At 45.8% G+C, this 21629-nt stretch overlaps 1 protein-coding gene across 1 annotated transcript in view; it reads right to left on the reverse strand.

Moving 5' to 3' along the window:
* PAPPA2 (pappalysin 2) overlaps nucleotides 1–21629 on the reverse strand; it is a 275450-nt gene that overhangs the window by 142756 nt on the left and 111065 nt on the right. The window contains exons 5-7 of the mRNA XM_025921163.2: nucleotides 7628–7921; nucleotides 5210–5402; nucleotides 1642–1763 (exon numbers count right to left, since the gene is read on the reverse strand). Coding sequence (XP_025776948.1) covers nucleotides 1642–1763; nucleotides 5210–5402; nucleotides 7628–7921 — 609 coding nt within the window. The remainder of the gene's footprint in view (nucleotides 1–1641; nucleotides 1764–5209; nucleotides 5403–7627; nucleotides 7922–21629) is intronic.

Here is a 21629-nt window from a genome sequence, read left to right on the forward strand (position 1 = left end):
ATTGCATTTTAGAAAGTAGTTGGTGGTCAGTAAGTGTTCGTTAAGTAGGTTTGGATCGTATCTGTAGATATGCGTGTTTGTGCACACTCTGCCGGGGAGTCAATCACTTTCATTGTGTATATTTTAAGTACGACTGGGTTCTCCATCTTTTCAAAGCAAAGGAAGACCAGTATTTCTTAGTGGTATTTTCCAATAGCTGTCCCCAAAATATTAGCCAAGTAAAACCCCTTGGAAGCCAACCCAACAGCACCACCGTCTCAGAACATTTTTATCATGATCTCATGGTAAGACAGGAAGCGGAGGCCTTGAAAGCTGATTTGATTTGCCTCAAGACACGACTCAACAATTAGAACCCAGACCTTCTAATTCCTTTCACCTCTACCACATAACTTTAAAGTCTGCCAAGAATTAAAAGGAGAGAAATTCAGAGCCAGGGAGTTGAATGGCCGTTAAAACACTAGTACAGGACAATCTGTTTGCCACAGAAAAGACTTTTTATGAAATGCCAATCTCCACATGAGTCCAACACAATGCCAATGTGAATTTCAGAGTCGTTTTCCATTCTTCCTTGAAAACTCACATCTGAAAAAAGTTCTATATGTCCAATCAGAATCAAGTACAATGTCTCCCTCCCAATTTCTCCTTGAGGCTCCCGTCATTTGAGTGACTGGGAGCTCAAAGGGACATGTTACAGACACTGTTGACTCTAAAACCACTGTCCTTTTTCTTTTCTTTTTTCTTTGTCAGAATCAAGAGTGCAAACTAACTCAAACAGGACTGTGTCCAATTCATCTCACTAAGCAGTTTTCATGATCTTAATAAATACAAGAAAAAGAAAAAGATGACAACGAGGTAAACACTGAAGATGATGGAGATGGAAGAACTCAGGCCATTCAACGGAAGGTGCTAAAACCCCTGTCAACAGCATTTTCCGGACTTGAACTAGGATAACATTTATGCTTGAATTTGTCCTAGAGGCCTTGCTATACGTATGTGAGTGAGTATTAACTGAGAAGTATGGTGAGGACCAGGAAAAGGGACAGCTAAAAACACTTTCCCCCTCCAAGAGTCTAGGATGTAACTTAGATCACATCCAAAGCACAACCAGTACCCCGTGATTAATGGACTCATAAAATAGCATAGATGAGAACGATCAGTTTGGAACACCTAGTCCACCCCACCCCCACCCCCACCCAGACTGGCTTGGGCCGAACGTCGGTGTTCCCTGCAATGTGTTCTCTATTACTCTCCTGATAGAGATCAGCTTACACTGTTATGTGGCAAGGCAGCTCTGTGGGCTGGTAGGGGTGCGTAATACTGAACGCCTGAGCTCTCATCCTGAAGTCACCCCCTGAGCTCAGCCGTCCTTCTCCATCCCTCTGTCCTCTATGCTGACCTCTGCTCTGCCACAGCCATCGGGCCTCCATGCTAAGCACACGTGGGACACACGAAGGTACCAGACAGTCTTTCCCAGGCCCCTGGAGACACATCCAGCAAACCACACACACACACACACACACACATACACACACACACACACACACGGGCTCCCTTCTTCTCACCATGCCACTGCTCCCCCCTTCCCCCCACCCCCATCCTCAGCAGCCACCAGGTATAAACAAAAAAGCTATGGTGCTTTACCCACAGCCTCCTCTGGAGTCCAGTAACCTGAGGAGTCACACACACGCCGGGAGGAAGCTGCGTGCACGTACTGACGGAATGTCCCATCTTCAGCGCAGGCACCACACACGCTGCCTGGGACCCTGGGAAGATGAAGGGGGAAGGGACACAAGGAGAAGTGGTCAGGTGAACTGGGATCACAAAATTCGAAATTTGGAAGGCCTCTGGGGACGGGGGAGTGGCGATGGGTAGTGAGGCCCCGGGGGGTAACTGGGAACACAACTGTTTCTCAACTCATTTCCTTCTGGGGTAGACCTCCTCTTTTAAAAATTCATAGTGACATGAAAATCTCAAGGTTATGAAGCAGAAGAATTTAACTAAGTCATAAAGGAGGCCTGTGGAGATGAAAGCGGACAGCTTCTATCCTAGGAACATTCAACCCAAAATAATTATGATCTGATCTTTCAGCATAAGACCCCTAACTAGGCTGACTTTTAATAACCCATCCCAAGACCCCTTCCATTGCTCCCAACTAAAACAGACAGCAATTTTCAGAGTAAACTCATTAACTATATGTGGCCTTATGTTTTAAACTCCTCACTTGATGTATGAAAGTCATATGAAATGTGATGCCCCCTGGCTCTCCATCGCCTGTGTGAATACCTCCAGATTTCTTACCATGATCCAAGGTTCTTCACGAGCTAACTCCAGCCTTACTCACTTTCGTTCCTTTATGAACTTATGTCCCCAGCACAATGAACTCATCACCATTCCTCAAATATACAGCCCTTCTCACAGCTCTGTGAAACATGCTCTTCTCTCTCCTGAAAAAATAGCCTTTTAAAGCTTCTCTGCTTAACAAACTCCTATTCATCCTTCAAAGCCCCTTCACATGTAACCTCTGCAGTGGTATTTATGTCTACTCTTCTGCCTGGCAGGCGCTCTCTCTCCTCTACGCACCCAGTGCAAGTTCTGGCTCCTGTCTCAGGGCAGGACATTCCCGTTCTCTCCTTTGCCTCTGAGCAGGCCCAGACCAAGTTCTAGTCTTTCTATGCCCAGCAGTTAGCATAGGGACTGGCTTCAGCCATCCCTCTGTAAGAGCTTGTTTTATGAGCATCCCTGAGACTATCAGCACACTCTACAAGGAGCTCTTCAACAGCCAGATGACAGGGTGAGAGCACTTGATGAGGCTCATCTCTGATACTTAGAATCTTTTTAGAAGCCCAGCTGGGCATCTGAAAATGGAGGCATTAAGCCAAGGTCTCTCCCAGCTAGAGAGAGAAAATGAATACCGTGTAATAGACTAGAAAAATAATATGATTGTTAAATAGAGATAATAATTATGCGATTGGCTCCCTTTTCTTCCAAGCTCCCGTTTTTAAGCACCTTATATACCTGGCGTGGTGCCACAAGGCGCTTTTCATAAATCATTTCTAATCCCTACAAGAACTCTTGTGTTTACAAATGAGGACACTCAGGCTCAGAGAGATTAAGTCAACTGCCTAAGGTCACAGCAAGTTCCTTAATTCCTTTCCGCAAGTTCCCCCAAACCATCCAATGTCCGGGACCTTGGCAATGAAGAGGTGCAGTTAACTCCAACCTCTGACTCGGGTTAGCACCCACTTCTAACGTGGACACAACTCCAAACCACACTTCCTTGATGTACTTGGCCTCTCCAGGGCCGCTGCTGAGTGCGTGGTTGGGCTCCTCTCTGACATAAGAATTCCAAATACCTACTGGGGAGGAGTAAACACAACTCCGAGCGTGACACAAATCGCTGGGTGTGTGACGCGAGTCTCCCCGACATGCATGTTGGGAGGCCTCCACGCTGTGGCCCACCTAGCTGAGAAAACGAAGCAAATTACAGCCTTTTCTGCCAACAGACTCACGGCATGCCAGTACTGATGTCTGCTCTATCGTAACGTTTGTACCAGAGGGAGAATTGAGAGATTAAATTGTTTACGTGTGTTACATAAACTGATATAAAACTCCGGTCTGCACATGCCCACAGGAGGACTTACTGTTCAGCCAGTCCGACTGAAGTTGCACAGGGTCACCCTTGCGGGAAGAGGATTCTTAAACACATCACATTTGTTGACTCACAGATGGAGCCCAGTAAAGCCTGGGTGCTGATGGCCATCAGAGCTGCTCTGTAGGATCGTTAAGTGCTAAGTCACATCACGCACTGGGCACGCATCAAGGTACTGAGGACGGGTCCCAAGATCCAGCAGGCTGGGGACGCCACTTTGAAAACCGATTCGCCTGCTTGCCCTCATCCCTGTCTCTCCCTGTCTTTTCTCCCAGGCTTTCGGCAAAGGTGGAGTGCACGGAAACATGCTCCAGGGACACGGAGCTCAGTTGCTGGGGTTGCACACCCAGGGGGAAGTTCTAAGTAGAAGAGGGGCTATCTACCTTCTAAATGGGAAAGCTCGAAGTTCATAGAAATAATCGATTCCAGGTTTCCCGTTTCTGCAATTCGAGCACATGCCACACTTTCACCTCTGCTCGGTTGCGGGGTCTGGGGCTAGCCACCATGCGCCTCTCTGGGGCTCGGGTCTCTCACTCATGGGGCAGGAGTCGTGCTCGCCACAAGGACCGAGGAAGACAACTGCCGGTACAATACCTAGTGCAACGCTTCACACAAAGATGGACCAAAGAGACAAGAGCCACTGCTGTCATTTAAAAGACAGTGGCAGGGCTTGATAGTGGAGAGCCCGCACAGGCCAGCGGTGGAGTTCTGGCCCTTTCCAGAGAATCCACATTCCCCCAGACTCCCAGCACTGTCACAGGGGATGCTTTTCCTACCTTCTCTCCTTTTTTACACCTTCCCCGGTATTCATTTATACCAGTATGCAAAGGATAAGTAAGGAACTAATTTTAGGTATAATGATTCTCTTCAAAAAAAAAACCCATGTATCAGGTGTCTATTGTGGCAGGCCAAGGGACAGAGATACAAAAAATAGTCCTGCCCCCAGGGAGTGGCAGTGAAATGGGGCAAATGGGAGAACACACAGATAAGAACAACTCCGTAAGACAGTAAGCCATCAGTGGGGCAGGCGCCAGGTACAAGAGGAAGCAGAGAAGGCATTAGAAACACCACAAAAGTCGGTTAAGCCCCTTACACAGCCCCTTACACAGTGAATAACCTGCCACCCCCCCCCACCTCCAGCTGCCTGAACATACCACACTTCCCCCCAACACCACTGTGCAGGCAGCAAGTCTCGGCCCCTCGCCCCTCACACCAGGGAGGATTGGTTGACCTGGACAGGTAGCAACTGCCACCTCAGCTCTGTCAGCTCATCTTCATCACCTTTGTCAACCTCTTCAAGGCTCGGGAAGCATGCCTGATCTGACCATGACAGGCCCCTCGCCAAGGAGTAAGCACGTATGACGAGCCAGGGGCTTACCTGACAGCCCCGTGAGCTCTCCCAGGGGGAGGACGACTATGGAGGGTGGCCCTGAGCAGTGGTCTGCAGGTTTACAGACCCAAACCGGGGCTCCCCTCACTTCGCATCCTTCGCCCTGCGTGTCCAACATGCCCCAGAGACCCCAGAGACATGCCCTCACCCGCGGCAAGCGCCTCTCTCACCTGTCGTGCACAACCCCACTGATTGGAGGAAGCCAGTGGATGGTGAGGGAGGTGTGGGTCTGCCCGATGACCATGGGTGGGATGGGAATGGGGGTGGGCTTCCGGCTTTGACTCCACTGCTGATACACAAGGTCCAAATAGCAATGCATCCGGGCCACCTGGTTAGGGGTGAAGCTGTCGGTGCAGTCATCATCTGTGGAGACAAAAAAAAAAAAAAAAAAAGGAACAGGAGAGATGAAGGCTTTAACCGCCAAGGCCCACTGAAGCAGGGGTGAATTCTGCCTTGCTCACACCCTGAGTCACTTAACACAAAGCCTCACACGTACTGGGTTCCCCAGGGACTTGTCAGGCGAATAAATGTATGCTGTTCCAGAGAGTATGTAAGCCACAGTGGGAAAGAGAAGGCAGAGAAGAGCACTGCTGATCCCTAAAGCAGGGCCAGTACCTTGCTATGAGGCCGAGCCGGGGGAGACTCACGCCCTGGGGTAAAAGATTACTCGGAGCTGACGGTTACTTATTCAGGAAACCACAAGATGGCAGTGTTTCAGCATATGGCCTTTTTACTCATGAACATCTCCAGAGTTGCAGACACCTGTTTCATACCCAGTGACTGCCAAGGTTAGGGAGGATTCGGTGGAGACGCTCAAGGAAAGAGAGAGCCAAAATGTCAAGGATGCAGCAGGACTGGGAACGGTGGTCCTTACCTTCTTTTTGGGGCCTGCAACATCTCCCTGTTAACATAATTTTCATAGGGCTGGAAAAGGAGTTATTTTAGTTTCAGAGCTTTTTTAAAAAATATATTTACTTATTTTGGGGGAGAGTGTCAGCGGGGGTGGGGGGCAGAGAGTGGGGGCCAGAGGCTCCGAAGAGGGCTCTGCGCTGACAGCCTGACGGCAGCCAGCCCTATGTGGGGCTTGAACTCACGAACCACAAGATTATGACCTGAGCCGAAGTCGGTCACCCAGCTGACTGAGCCACCCAGGCGCCCCTCAGAGCTTTTTTTAATGAAAGCACACCAGCTGAACACTGCCCCCTGTTCCTTAGATGGTTTTCCCGGCCCACTTCAAAGGCGGTGCCTAAACAGCTCTGCCCTCTGCACCCCATTGTCTGGTCTCCCGTGGCAAGGGCCACTGTGGCCTCGTTGGGGGGAGGCAGGGCTGCTGGTCCTTATGAATTCAGTGCGCCTGAATTATATGCCAAAAGGAGACAATAGCTGACCAGGTCACCACTCTTTTCTTCCCTTCTTTCCTTCAGAGGCATGACCAAGGCCTTGTGGTTTATCTTTTTTTTTTTTTTTTTCTGGAGTTGGGGAGAGGATAGCCTTAGAATTTATTACCAAACAAGACCCTTCACCTTACAGAAAAATCATCCCTTCCTTCTCCCTAGAATAAGTCATCAAATCAAATCAGTCCTTACTTTTAGGGATAAATTTGAGTCCGTCACCAAGAGATGATGATAAGTACTACTTTTTGCCAGAAATGAGCAAGAGAAACTGGACAAGTAAGAGACATAATCCAGGATAACAAGACCAGATAATAGGGTTGTTCCCAGGGCCAGGAAAGTAGTGCCATTTTTTTTTTTTAATTTTTTTTTTCAACTTTTTTTATTTATTTTTTTGGGACAGAGAGAGACAGAGCATGAATGGGGTAGGGGCAGAGAGAGAGGGAGACACAGAATCGGAAACAGGCTCCAGGCTCCGAGCCATCAGCCCAGAGCCCGACGCGGGGCTCGAACTCACGGACCGCGAGATCGTGACCTGGCTGAAGTCGGACGCTTAACCGACTGCGCCACCCAGGCGCCCCACCATTTTTTAAATAAGACAGCACCTGTTTTTGTTTTTGTTTTTTTTTCCTTTGGTAGGCAAGCTAAGAATCAGCCCTTGGCTCATGTTGGAAGAAGCAAATCTGATACCTTAAAAAAGAACAAAATAAAAAGGAATTCTGAGCTTGAGCTTAAAATTAACCAGGTCCATCTTCTTGACTAATTTCAAAAACAGCACAGAGGCACCTTGACCCAGAAACCTCTTTCCCCATCACTGTTGGGAGTCTCCTTCAGAGAGAATGCTTAAAAACGTAGGCAAGAACAGGAATAACCAAGTTCTAGAGGTCAAAGCAATCTCAAGAGAGCTTTGGGTTTTGTCTCCTTTTTAAACCATCCAAGAGAGAGGTGTGTTTTTCTTTTGAACTCTAGTGGAGGAGAATCCAGCCCCTTAGACCCCTTCTCATCTCCATATTTGTTTAAGTTCTTCAAAGACACACATGAAAAAGAATATGCCGTGGTAAATACACTTCAGCCCTCTGGCATGAGTGACTGCTTCACAGGCCTCTCCACCTCCCACACCTCCATACCCCGCCCTGGCCCCAAAAGGCCCCCACGTAATCTTCATAGCAGATACACATACTGAAACTGTCGTGATACCTGTATAGCTCATGTAGTTGCTGAACGGAGCCCCCGGGAAGTGGGTGAAGCCACAGGTATCGTTGGTAGGCTCTGGGTCCTGGCACAGCTTACTCTTGGGAGTAGGGGCGGTGTCGGCACAGAGGTCTCCCGTATCCATGGATGGCACTGTCTCCCTACAGGGGTCATCACAGGATTCCCTCTCACTGACCCCTTTGAAGACATGGTAGAGTCCCAGCACATGCCCCACCTCGTGGATCATAATGTTGGTATGGCCAGGCATGCCATAATAGGCTGGGTTGAGGACAACGCCACCTGCAATGGAAGATTTGGAAAACATCTCTAAGCATGTAACGAATAGCAGCCTCTGATCCTTAATTATGTCTGCTGGTAAACATCCAGTGTTCAATTTCAGCCTCTAAGGGAATACTGTATAACTTTTAGTGGCATTCAGTCACCTGCTTTTCCCTTTGGTCACAAACACCATCTGAACTAATTAATAAATGCGTCTTTAGCCCCCAACATAGATGAGGGCTGTTCTAGAAGCCAGGGAGAGCAATAAAGATGAAACGACATGATAGAAGGCCAGGATTCTTAGCGCTGGCTGCACATTAACAGCACCTAGTGAAGTTAAAAACACAGATGTCCTAGAGACCTGAATGTGAGACCTGAAATTTTAAAAATGCTAGAAGATAGCACAGACAGTAATATCTCTGATATTGGCCATCGCAACATTTTTCTAGGTATGTCTCCTGAGGCAAGGGGAAATAAAAGCAAAAATAAACTATTGGGACCTCATCAAAATAAAAAGCCTCTGCACAGCAAAGGAAACAATGAACAAAACGAAATGGCAACCTACTGAATGGAAGAAGATATTCGCAAATGACATATCTGATAAAGGGTTAGTATATAAATTATATAAAGAACTTACATAATTCTATACCCAAAAAACAAAGAATCCAATTTAAAAATGGGCAAAAGAAATGTACAGACATCTCTCCAAAGAAGACATACAGATGGTCAAGAGACACATGAAAAGATGTTCAACATCATTCATTATCAGGGAAATGCAAATCAAAACTACAATGAGATTTCACCTCACACTTGTCAGAATGGCTAAAATAAAAAACACAAGAAACAGTGAGTGTTGGTGAGAATGTAGAGAAAAAGAAACCTTCACACCACTGATGGGAATCCAAACTGGTGCAGTCACTTTGGAAAACAGTATGAAGTTTCCTCCAAAAGTTAAAAACAGAACCACCCTATGATCCAGGAATTGCACTCCTGGGAATTTATCCCCAAAATACAAAAATATTAATTCAAAGGGATACATGTACCCTTATGCTTATTGCGGCATTATTTACCACAGACAAATTATGGAAGCAGCCCAAATATTCGTTGACTGATGAATGGGTAAAGAAGAGATGGTACGTGATATACAACACTATTCAGCCATAAAAATCTTGCCATTTGCAATCATGTGAATGGAGCTAGAGAGTATAATCCTACGTAAACTAACTCAGAGAGGATAAATACCATATGATTTCACTCATAGGTGGAACTGAAGACACAAAACAAATGAGCAAAGGAGAAAAGAGAGAGAGAAACCAAGAAACGGATTATTAACTATAGAGAACAAACTGATGGTTACCAGACGGGAGGTGGGGGGGGGGGGGAGGATGGGTGAAATAAATGACAGGAATTGAGCATACTGGTGGTACTGATGAACACTAGGTGATGTATGGAAGCGCTGAATCCCTACATTGGACACCTGAAACTAACATAACAGTGCATGATAACTCCACTGGAATTAAAAGAAAGTGAAACAAAACTGTCAAATCCATTACACTCTTGAGGAGGGCACCTGTTGGGATGAGCACGGGGTGTTGTATGGAAACCAATTTGACAATAAATTTCATTAAAAAAAGATCCATTACACTCTTGGTAGAAATGTAACTTGATACAACAATTTTTATGGTAAAGAGAATGGAGGTTCCCCAATGTATACTTTTTAATTACATTAATTCATTTCAAAAAAAATCAATGTATATGTGGCAGCAAAACAAACAAACAAACAAACAAAAACACAGATGTCCAAATGCTAGCCCCGATGAAATGAATCCAAATATTCGAGGATGGGGATCTATGCCTTAGTATTGTTTGAGACTTCCCAGATTGAGAGCCATTGGTATGGATGAAAGCACATGGGGTTTAGAGTCAGGGAATTCTGGGTCTGGATCCTGGCCCTCCACATACTAGCTCTGAGGACTTGAACAGCTATCTGAGCTTCTAGGACCTCAGCTGTGCCGTCTGTAAAGTGGAGATGATGACACCTACTTCCTGCTTTTTGCAGGTTTGGGTCTTCTAAAGCATTTGGCATGCTGGGGGAGTTTAGTAAATGACAGTTATGTGTGCTGCTTCTGAATTCATGACCCATACTCACAAGGAGCCAACGACCACTGAGACGAAAGACAAGTCCAACCAAACTACCATTCACTTCAGAATGTCAGAGGCCCTACGGGAATATGTCCCACCCTCACCTCCCCCAAATCTCCCTGAGAACACCAGGGAGGTGTTTCAAAGAACAGTTGACTGCATTCATCCGGGCTTGGATGAAAGTAGTGGGCTCGCTGTAACCTTCCAGAAGTAAAGGCTAAAGACCTCGCAGTGTCCCAGCTTCTATGTGTCTAGCTTCCCGATCCCAGCTTTCCAATCTCAGATTCCCAATCCCTGCTTTCCTCCTCTCCCCACGGTTGGAGCCACTTGACCTTCAAACATTGTCGGGATCGGGCCTCATCCTCATCTCTAGGACCTGAAACGGGGCCATGTCAATGGCTCTGGACCAACCCTCTGGTTGCTTCCAGGCTGCCCCTGACCCTCTGATTCAGATCTGACCCCAACTGCCAAGCCGTGCATCATCCCTCCTACCTGAGCCCTCCCTGTATCAACAGTCCACTGAGTACGGCAGTCCCTCCAAAAGAATGGCTCTGCTTTTCTTCTGGAAGATCCTTTCCAGGGACTGTCTCATTTCTGAATTCTATGTGCTGCCCTAAAGACAACTACATAAATGGTTTCATGGGCAGAACGGAATCACTGGGTATCTGGTGCCACAACCGGTGGCTCAACCTGCCCTTTTAGTGACTACCTTCCAGCAAATGACAGTTTCTAGGTCCAAGTTCTAGCTTCTCCCAGTCTACTCAGACATGCTGACATTAACCAAGGCATGCCCAGACACGTCCTGAAATACACTATCTGCTCTCACATCTACATCAGAGCCAGACCTCACCTCCCTTGTTCATCATTTCTATCACTTCCAGTAGAAGTTTTTATTCTCTCATATTAACCTTTTTTCCTTTTATAAAATTATTTTCTGTATATTTCTTTCATTTGTGCATCATTATGTCAACACAAAGTTATTTGAAAACAGATCTATTCCAGTAACATCCTGGGTGCTCAGTATTTGCATAAAGCCAGCAAAATGCAGCATTTCCACGTTTCAAGATGCTGACTGCTTCATGTTTACAGCAAAGGCACTAGTAATCATCATCAAAGTTCATACTTTGGCTCTCAACTCTTCTTTGTTTTTTTTAAGGTTATTTATTTATTTTGGGAGAGAGAGAGGGCATGAGTGGGGTAGGGGCAGAGAGAGAGAATCCCAAGCAGGCTCCATGCTGTCAGCACAGAGACTCATGCAGGGCTCAATTCCACGAACTGTGAAATCATGACCTGAGCCGAGATCAGGAGTCAGACATTTAACCGACTGAGCCACCCGGGGGGGCCCCTCTCAGCTCTTTTTCATCCACATGAGCAAAGGTGCTCTAAGAGCACCATGCTGTTTGTGTCATTACTCTCTTCTGCCTTCCTCCACCCCAACCCTTCCCCCCCACACACACTTAACCTGTTTCCCTCCTCCTCCTTTCCCTTCCCCCACCTCTAAGCAAGATTTGGATTCAAAAAACCAATCTGGGAGTGCCTGGGTGGCTCAGTTGGTTAAGGGTCTGACTTCGGCTCAGGTCATGATCTCACGGTTCATGGGTTCGAGCCCCACGTCGGGCTCTGTGCAGACAGCTCAGAGCCTGGAGCCTGCTTCAGAGTCTGTGTCTCCCTCTTTCTCTGCCCCTCCCCTGCTCACGCTCTGTCTTTCTCTCTCTCAAAAATAAATAAACATAAAGAAAAAAACCAATCTCAGGGGGCGCCTGGGTGGCCCAGTCAGTTGAGTGTCCAACTTCACTCAGGTCATGATCTCATGGTCCATGAGTTCGAGCCCCACGTTGGGCTCTGTGCTGACAGTTCAGAGCCTGGAGCCTGCTTCGGATTCTGTGTCTCCTTCTCTCTCTGCCCCTCTGTCATATCTGATGGTTAGGTGTGCTTGAGAAAAATGAAGCATGCCACACCCACCTCCTGCAGATTGACTGGCCTAAGAACTATAGCTTCTGAAAAGCCTTGCAGCAATTTTGTTGAACCCTTTGCTTCCCAAACTTGTTTGAACACAGAACCTGTTTGGGGTAGAATACCTTTCGACGTAAGGAATACTGGATTCCTTAGAGTACAATTCATACCAAGTACCAAAGACAAAGAAAAGTCTCAAGTAACAGTTACTTTCTACCCATACATATGGTCAGTCCATCTCAAGTCCTCTTGGGATCTCCTCCAATGGTAGAAGAAAGGGGTTATAACTGAATAGAAATAAGATTACAGGAAGAAGGGCTGGCAAAAATAGGAAGGAGGGGTGGCTGGGAGTGTGCTTCTGGGAGCACTGGATGAGGATGAGAGTGGTCATTATACTAGTGGGTGTCTCATCATCCTCCAGAAGTTTCTGCCTCAACCCCAAATGAGATATTTCCCAATATAGGAATATTCTCCTTTCAATAAACCAGCTTATTTGTAAGAAGAGGAAGAAGCATAAAAATGCAAGTTCTTACCACGCTCAGCAAATCTCCTCCACACCAACGACAGTGGTGAGGGTTTTCTGCCATAGCACTCTTAATGCACATTAAGGACAGTGTAGACTTAACCAGGCAACACTTAAATTTTAATTAAAAACATAAATCTTTTATGTTCTATTTTTTTTTACTGTTCTATTTTTTTACTCCAGAAAGATGAGACTTTCGCCCCCAAATCATTGTATGGAACGCACAGTAATAAGTTCAGTTGCTATGTGTGTGTCAGGTAGAATGTTATATATTCTAATTTAGAAGTAAGTGCTGTGTGCACCAATACATGTTGAGGGAAAAGCCCAGGATCCTCTTACAGTAATTCTGCTCGCTAGAGCCTGAGGTTAGGAAATCACGCTGGACCAGAACTTAAGAAATTTGGAAGGTGGCCCTGACCCTGAGTAGTGTATGACCTTGGCTCTGCTCCTTCATCTTTCCCAAGGTTAGCTGCAAAATGAGGGAGCTAGCCATGTTTCTCACCTAGAGTCCCTCTCATCTCGTGCCTCTAAGAGCTAACATTCAGGACTGTGTCGGCAATCATAAATACCACGTGAAGAAAAACTTGGGTTATCACGACTGTCACCCCCTTGGCCTCGTAACCTGTGTTCCAAGACTCCCCACCTCTCGGGAGCCTGAGGGGCAGGAGAGAGCTGGGCATGAGCAACCACATTCTATTCAGATCTGCTAGACCTTCAAGGGATCCAGGTTCACCACCTGCTCATCCTCACGCCCTCTCCTTCCCGTCCCATGTGCAGGGGGTCCCACATGCTTCTTTTAGTCAACCTTTATTCCAACTAAAACACACTTGTGAAATTATTAAGGGAGTAGGTTTTAATCATACAATCACACACCCACCTGGGGAGGAGGGGAGAGACTTTATTTCATGGTTTAGTTTATAAAAGTTCTTTCATGTGTTGATAAAAATCACTCACATACACACACACACACACACACACACACACACACACTCTCATACCAAAGCCTGAGTGAGACATAAATACTGGCTGCCCAAAATCTAAAAAGAAGAATGGGAGAACTTCTTTTCAGTAAGAAGGAATGAAACCTGGGGGCGCCTGGGTGGCGCAGTCGGTTAAGCGTCCGACTTCAGCCAGGTCACGATCTCGCGGTCCGTGAGTTCGAGCCCCACGTCAGGCTCTGGGCTGATGGCTCAGAGCCTGGAGCCTGTTTCCGATTCTGTGTCTCCCTCTCTCTCTGCCCCTCCCCCGTTCATGCTCTGTCTCTCTCTGTCCCAAAAATAAACGTTGAAAAAAATTTTTTTTAAGAAGGAATGAGACCTGATTAATAATAAATAAAAACAGAGTCCCTCAAATGACAAGCCCTTCCTGCCCTCTATTAGTTGGGTCTGACAACGGAGAGTCTGAGGAGCCGTGAATTCCCACCTGCTGGAGGAAACGTGTAATCCTTTTCCAGGAGCAACTTAATAGGAATAATAAAAAGATACTACCAAGTGCTACTTTCCAGTTCCTATTCTATGTTAATATTCACACAAAGCAGCAGCATCTTCTGATGCGCCTATCTGTGCCCCACACTTTCCTGCCTTTCCATTACTGGCATGGGTCAGACTCTGAGTGGGTACCGGGGGGTCCTCACAGCACTTCCCAGAAGCCTCTCACACAAGATGGCCTTTGGAGTGACGTGGGCTCCTTCTTTGGCTGTGGACACTCACTGGAAATGTATCAATCCTTATCTTTGGGACTACTCCTTAAAAGCTCTCCAGGCTACTTCCTGATCTGTTTCATGGTAATATGAGAGTTCTTAACTCAAAGGGTTGTTACAGAGATTAAAACAGTGATGTGGATAAATAAGCATTTAGCTGATTTTCTGAAACAAAGTAACCTCAACTGTATTTTAGACCATTGGTCAATATTACTGTAATTATATAAGGCAGCCTGGCCACACAGGCTTACCTGCCCCCACCTTTTGTTGGCTTCCTCCTAACCATCTTCATTCATCAAGAAACTGGGATGGCGTCTGACCACAAACAGAGCAGGCTTTCCAGAGTGAAAACTGCCATCGCCAGGCAAGGCAGACAAGCATCTCTCCACGCAAGAAGCTCTGATCTGTCCCTAGGCTGCTCACACTTTTTCCATGTTGTTCGGGTCCTGACATCCATGGGCACCCAGGAGACAGATGAGATTTGGACAGAGTTGTAAATAAACAAGTGCCCATTCAATTCACACACAACACACTGACATTCAAAAATTTTTTGCAATAGCCTAAAATTAGTCCAATAGTGATTGTGTATGGAAAGGAAGTCTTGCAGATTGGACTGTTCCTTTTAATTACTCATAGACCTTGTTGGGAGGTCAGATTTACCCAAGACACCTTTCTTCTGCATTTCCAATAATCTATTCCTTCCTACTTCCCTAGTTATACAGAATATAATTATCATTTCTTACACTCAAAACCACTGCTCAGTTTTGTTTCTCCTCAAATGAGGGATAAAATATGGTGATAGAATAGGGGGATGGGATTTCCTTCCCTACAACTGAATCCCTTTCTTTGTGTTCTCAGCTTCTTTAAAAATTGTTTTTAATGTTTATTTATTTTTGAGACAGAAAGAGAGAAAGAGAGTGTGCACACGCAAATGGGGGGGGGGGCAGCGACAGGGGGAGACACAGAATCCGAAGCAGGCTCCAGGCTCTGAGCTGTCAGCACAGAGCCTCACGTGGGGCTCAAATTCACGAACTGTGAGATCATGACCTGAGTCAAAGTCCAACGTTTAACTGACTGAGCCACCCAGGCATCCCTGTGTTCTCAGCTTTTATTTGCTACATGGAAACAGGAAGTAGAAGAAAGACATGACAATATATATTTTCAACAATATCTTGGTTCTTCAAACTTTACTCTAAGACACTATCAGACTCTAACTTCATTCACCTCCCCAACACTTGTTTTGAAAGGCTGCTTAGGAGATGACGACAAAACCCAGGAGTGCCCACTCAAGGGAAACTTTGAAGCGACAGTGTGAATGGAGGGCAACATTTTGGAAGTACTCACATTTTACCCCAGTGGCTCCTGGTCCCTTAGTCCACTGCCAATTCAAGAGGTCAGGCTCTTCTACATTCAGCCATTACCTCCCTAGGAGGTAGAATATGGAGTGAAAAGCAAAAAAAAAAAAAAAAAAAAAAAAAGGAAGCCCTTTTCTGTCTGTGAGATTTTCAAAGTGTATGCCATTTGGGCCCTGAGGAGATTCAGGGTTTAGCCAACATGGTAAGTGAACGAGGGTAGTGATCCTTGCCTCACATTACCAATGCCATCACCACCATCTTAGCCCGCAACAATTTTTTTTAACTAGTGGAGGAGAAAAGAGATAAAAGGGAAATAATGGGACTGTACAGATGGTGGTGGGTCCAGATAAAGTGGACTGTATTCTATATTTCAAGACCCCAGTAAAAGGATTCAAAATAGGTGCATGGATCTGACAGCAGGGGGATCTTGCCTTATTCCAGTAACGGATTCCTGAGCAAGTGCCCTAGTTCTAGAGAAAACTGGCTAAGAGGGAAGAGGGACAGAGAATCTCCGCAGAGACCCCCTGAAGGTGGGGCCTTGTGATGGAAACAACAATCATCTCATGTGACCAGCATCACCTGATAATTATTAAGGACAAAATGCATTCTTTCCCCTTTGACCTTGGCATTTGTAAGCCATCTCTAAAGACAGACACAGCCTCAGGCAAAAAAAAAAAAAAAAAAAGTTCAATTGACTAAGAGTAAATGCCTACTACCCAGCTAAGTAGGGGCTCAAAATAGAAATTAAGTTCAATTATAGAAGAATAAATAAAAGTTACATTTCTTGCATACATGAATGTATATATTGAGACTTGAAGTCAATCCATGCCAGCACCACTAACTTGTGCATAGAACATAACATGAAAGGGGCTCCCTGGATGTAGCAACTGGTGGCCATATGTGGCACAGCTGTTGCTTAATGGACTGACAGGGAAGCACAAATACATTCTTAGAAGACCTTTCAGCCTTGATTATAAGGGACAAGCTAAAACAATAAGACAGGGCTGTTGTGTGGTCCAGGGGATGGTGCAGGGGAAGAATAAAAGAGCAGTTGTTGACTAAAAGATGAAATCTCAGCAGTAGAGAGCCCACGTCCCAAGGTGATGCTGCATTTCCAAGTTCCAACTGGCTTTTCTCGGCTTTGGCACAAGACCACCAGAGTGGCACATGGTAAAGAGAAGGATTCCCAAAGCTACTTCTATTAAAGAAGAAGAAGAAGGGGCGCCTGGGTAGCGCAGTCGGTTAAGCGTCCGACTTCAGCCAGGTCACGATCTCGCGGTCCGTGAGTTCGAGCCCCGCGTCGGGCTCTGGGCTGATGGCTCAGAGCCTGGAGCCTGTTTCCGATTCTGTGTCTCCCTCTCTCTCTGCCCCTCCCCCGTTCATGCTCTGTCTCTCTCTGTCCCAAAAATAAATAAACGTTGAAAAAAAAAAATAAAGAAGAAGAAGAAGAAGGAGGAGGGGGAGGAGGAGGGGGAAGGGGAGGGGGAGGGGGAGGGGGAGGGGGAGGAGAAAACTCAGGCAGTTTGAGTAAAGGACATGAGTTGAAACGACTTGAAAACAGTTCTGTAAAATTTTTAGGGCTGAATGTTATATGGCCATAAAACAAGGAGGTTGAGGGCTAGTCTGCAGGTGCTTCCATAATTACTTCCAGTTACTGGCTGAACCACAGTCCTCCAAACACACTCTCCACAACAAGGGACAAAGTTACCAAAGTATGCCTCGGGGTGGAGGAAAAAGCACTTCAGGGCAGGGCAAGGGAAGAAGTTGCGGAGGCAGATGGACAGACAAAGGGAGAGAAAGAAAGGGAGGTTAAAAAAAAAAAAAGAGGTCATGGAAGCTAGAAAAAGAAGCAAGCTTTTAACAAAACCAGCCCAGAATCCGTCCATCTCCAAATCTTGTATTGGCTTCTTAGTTTTACAGCTTGTGGTCTCCTTAGAAGGAAGTCCTTGTTCTGGGCAAGACTGAACCAAGACAGGGGCACCTGGGTGGCACAGTCAGTTAAGCGTCCAACTCTTGATTCTGGCTCCGGTCGTGATCTCACAGTTTGTGAGTTTGAGCCCCACATCAGGCTCTGTGCTCATCAGCACAGATTGGGATTCTCTCTGTCTCTCTGCTCCTCCCCCTCTTGCTATCTCTCTCAAAATAAATAAAAATAAACTTAAAAAAAAGACTGAACCAAGACAAGAATGTGCAGAGGGTGAAGATTGTGCAGTCTGATTTCACTTTCTGTCCTCTTTTATAGTCTCTCAGCCCACTCCTATTTTCAAGTGTCAAGCACTCAGGGGTCTTTAGCCACCCCCACACCATGGGAGAAAAGTAATCTGATTCATAATAGCTGGAAGAGGTCATTACCCAGGCACTGGAGACAGTCTGTTAATCCTTTCCTTGCTTATGGATATGGTAGTGTTACACACACACACACACACACACACACACACACACACACACACACTCATACCAGAATTTTAGGCACCACAAAGTATGAATGGGGAAGATATTTTTAAAATTCATTTATTAATTTAGCATTTATTGAGTATCTGTTCTATGTCAGGCACTGTTCTGGACACGAAGGGTCCAATAATGACTAGGACATGTTTTAAAAAGAGGAGACCTTTCAAGTAGTCACAAAAAAGGTGATTGTTTACTCCACCTACTTATAAATGCATGAACCTACCTTTGGAGCACCTCAATTTCAGGGCATGAAATTCATATCGTAGGTCAATTTTATCTAAAGCCTTCAACATCCAAGAATGCTCCCAATGTTCAAAACCCCAAGGCACCCAGAATAATCCCATTTGCTGAATATCATCTTCTGACAATTAAATTATCTATAATAGCAGCCAGTGGGTAATTCCTAGGGACGGTCCTCATCTTGTTTCCGTCATGTAGCCCCGTCTCATGAATGATTCTAGAATCCCTCATATTTACTTGAGCTCTCCAGTTTAGGTCTCTCGTTTATTCTCTGTCTCCAGGGAAAATCATCCCGCTTTGGCACCGTAAAGAGAGGAGCAGCGGACTGGGGACAAGATCTGTTCCACTCTGGCCTGGCCATGTAACGACTACTTGCACCAGCGTGCTCCTCGTTACCTCCTGTAGACTCTTCGGCCCATCACACTCTGCTGTCGGCCCCTGCACTCCACAGAAGCAGTCTGGCCGAGATTTCCAGACTGCCACGTGTCAAATCCATGGCTATTTCTCAGCACCTGCCACCTCACCCACACGGTGCATGAATGTGTCACAACTGATGTAACACGCTAATCTCAGGGTCCAACACTTTGGTTGGGAGCGTGCTGAGGTTTGCCCTGGGGACTCCTAAGTTCTGGTTGGGGGAGAGATATCGCACCTCTGAGCAAGTTTCTGCTGCTTTCACCTTCCCCTGCCCCCCATGGTGCTGTTACTTTGCCTTTCCCCAGATAGCTGCCACATCTGCATGACCTTGGTTTTTGCTGTTGTTTAGTTTTGTCACATTTTTTTTTAATGGTAATTTATTTTTAAGAGAGAGAGAGAGACAGAGAGAGACAGAGAGAGAGACAGAGTGCAAGAGGGGGATGGGACAGAGAAAGGGAGGGGGACACAGAATCTGAAGCAGGCTCCAGGCTCTGAGCTGTCAGCACAGAGCCGAATGCGGGGCTCAAACTCACGAACCGTGAGATCATGACCTGAGCCGAAGTCAGATGCTTAACAGACTGAGCCACCCAGGCGCTCCTGCATCACCTTGTGCCAGCTCTGGCTCTCTCCTCCAGTCCACTGGGTCCCAGAGGAGCCAATACCTTTCCCGGGCACCAAAAATCTCCAGGTTGAAGGTGAGGTGGTAGACTGAGGCCACAAGTAGAAAGGGTAATCACGGACACGTGGTATTCGGAGCATCTACTACTCTTGCTGCTGCTACTAATGGAGCTAACAGTTATTGAGGCCCTACTATGTGCCAGGTTCTCTTCCATGTGCTTATCATCCCCATTTTATACTTAGGAAAGGAAGGCTCAGAGAAGTGACTTGCTCAAGATTCCATTTGTTCTTATCGAAGGGAGGCCATAGCCCACTCTATTATTCAAAGACTTTTTTCTACATGACCTGAAGACCCGATAGATTTAAACCCTCATCAGGAGCCAGGTTCAAGTTCCCTCCCACTCAGTTCTGGGGTCCCCTGGACACTGGGGCATGTTGCTAGTGATCTGATCAGGATTTCAGAGTGTTCTTTGGCCGTACGGGCACCACCTAGAACAATTAGAAAGATGACTGGCCCAGAAAACTCTGAAGTGTCTAACTTCTGTGCCAGAGAACGACAGAGTCTCTCTCTAAACTGGACAAAATGACTTGTACTGACTTCATTTCTCTGCAGCAGCTGCATCTGTGGCCCACACGGGACTTTCTCAAAGCTCTGTCTTTAGGTAGCTGGTATAGGCCTGAATCCAGCTCCTCCTCTTGCTTCTGTGAAAGTCCCTTCATAGTCAGATTGCAGAGACCCCAAACTCAACATATCCAAACCAAACCAGCTCCCCATGTGCTCCTTCTCTTCCTGTATTTTCTACCTTGGCACCACTATGCACTCAGTCAATCAAACAGAGTTCCTTTTTTTCCCATCTATTTATGTTAACAAGTTTCTCAGCACTGAGACCTATCAAAGAAAACAAAAGGCAATGTATAACTGGTGCTGAATCTTGTTGCCCTGTAGCAATAACTACTATTCATCCACAGAGACAAGAACTAATTTGAGGAAGAAAAGCCACATTTTCCTCATTAAAATAGGCATTTCTCTTTTTGTTTGCTAGTTATTAATCAACATTTTAAAACAGTGTTTTGATCAATTTTGGACAAGTAATCATTTCAAAAGATGACTCACTGAGAAGAAATCTTTTGACACTTTATAACTTATGATCAGTATCAATGTTAATATCCTGTTTGTGTTACTGCACTACAGTTTTGCTGATGTTACTGCTGGAAGACAATGGGTAAAGGGTACGTAGAATCTTTTGGTACCGTATTTTAGAACATATGTGGACATGCAATTATATCAAAATAAAAAGTTTAATTGAAACATTATCACAAAAGAGTTGTTTTATTTATTTAAAATATGTTTTTGGGGGCTCCTGGGTGGCTCCGTCGGTTAAGTGTCTGACTTCAGCTCAGGTCATGATCCCACGTTCCGTGAGTTCAAGCCCCGCGTCGAGCTCTGTGCTGACAGCTCAGAGCTTCGAGCCTGCTCAGATTCTGTGTCTCCCTCTCTTTCTCTGTCCCACCCCCCATCCTTGCACTGTCTCTCTCACCGTTAAAAATAAATAAACATAATAAAAATAAATAAAATAAAATATGTTTTTGGCAGAGAAACAGATGACTCACTAAAGACTTTTAAAAACATGTTTATGCTACGTTAGTGTGAAGTTCTACAGGAGAAATGGAACGGAAACACAAATTCAAAGAGAAAAAAAGTACAATGAATAACTTGCCAGTGTTAAAAAAAAAAAAGTGCATGGCCATGAATTTGTGAATGATGGTGATTATCAAATCATTATGTGACCAAAGATTCATTTAGGAGAGTACATTTAAATTTTATTTTAAAACGTCAATAATTTAAAATGATATGGCAGGAATTATTTTCTTTGCCGCTATTTAAGCTTCTAATTATATTTTTAGATGTTGCTTTTAGAGAGCAGAAGTAAGTTTGGAAGGCACTGCTTTAGCCATCCCAAGTACATTCCACTCCTCAGCACGCCCAGGTTTTGAACGGCCTGAACCTTGGTATCCCTCAGCTCCTTTAGCCCGGAATTCGGTCTCATGGTCTGCCAAGCCAACTATGGCTCCTCTTTCAACTGTCCTCTCAAGCCTCCACCCCTCTGGGAGTTCTTCCCTGATGCTCTGAGCACAGTTAGGCACTTTCTCTCCCTGTTCCTACCTGACCTCACGTTAGGTGCCATCCCACCGCAGCGGAAGTGTGTTATTTGTATGTCTGCCTCGCAGTTACGCAGCGCAAACCTTCAGGGTGAACTCATTTTATTGTTGTAACTCTAAGTATTGCCACAGACCGATTCGACAGCTTTTCTTTGAATAAATGATTACGAG

The sequence above is a fragment of the Puma concolor genome, chromosome E4 (genome assembly GCF_028749965.1).
Source record: "Puma concolor isolate L17-30 chromosome E4, mPumCon1.1.hap2, whole genome shotgun sequence".
NCBI classification, from domain to species: Eukaryota; Metazoa; Chordata; class Mammalia; order Carnivora; family Felidae; genus Puma; species Puma concolor.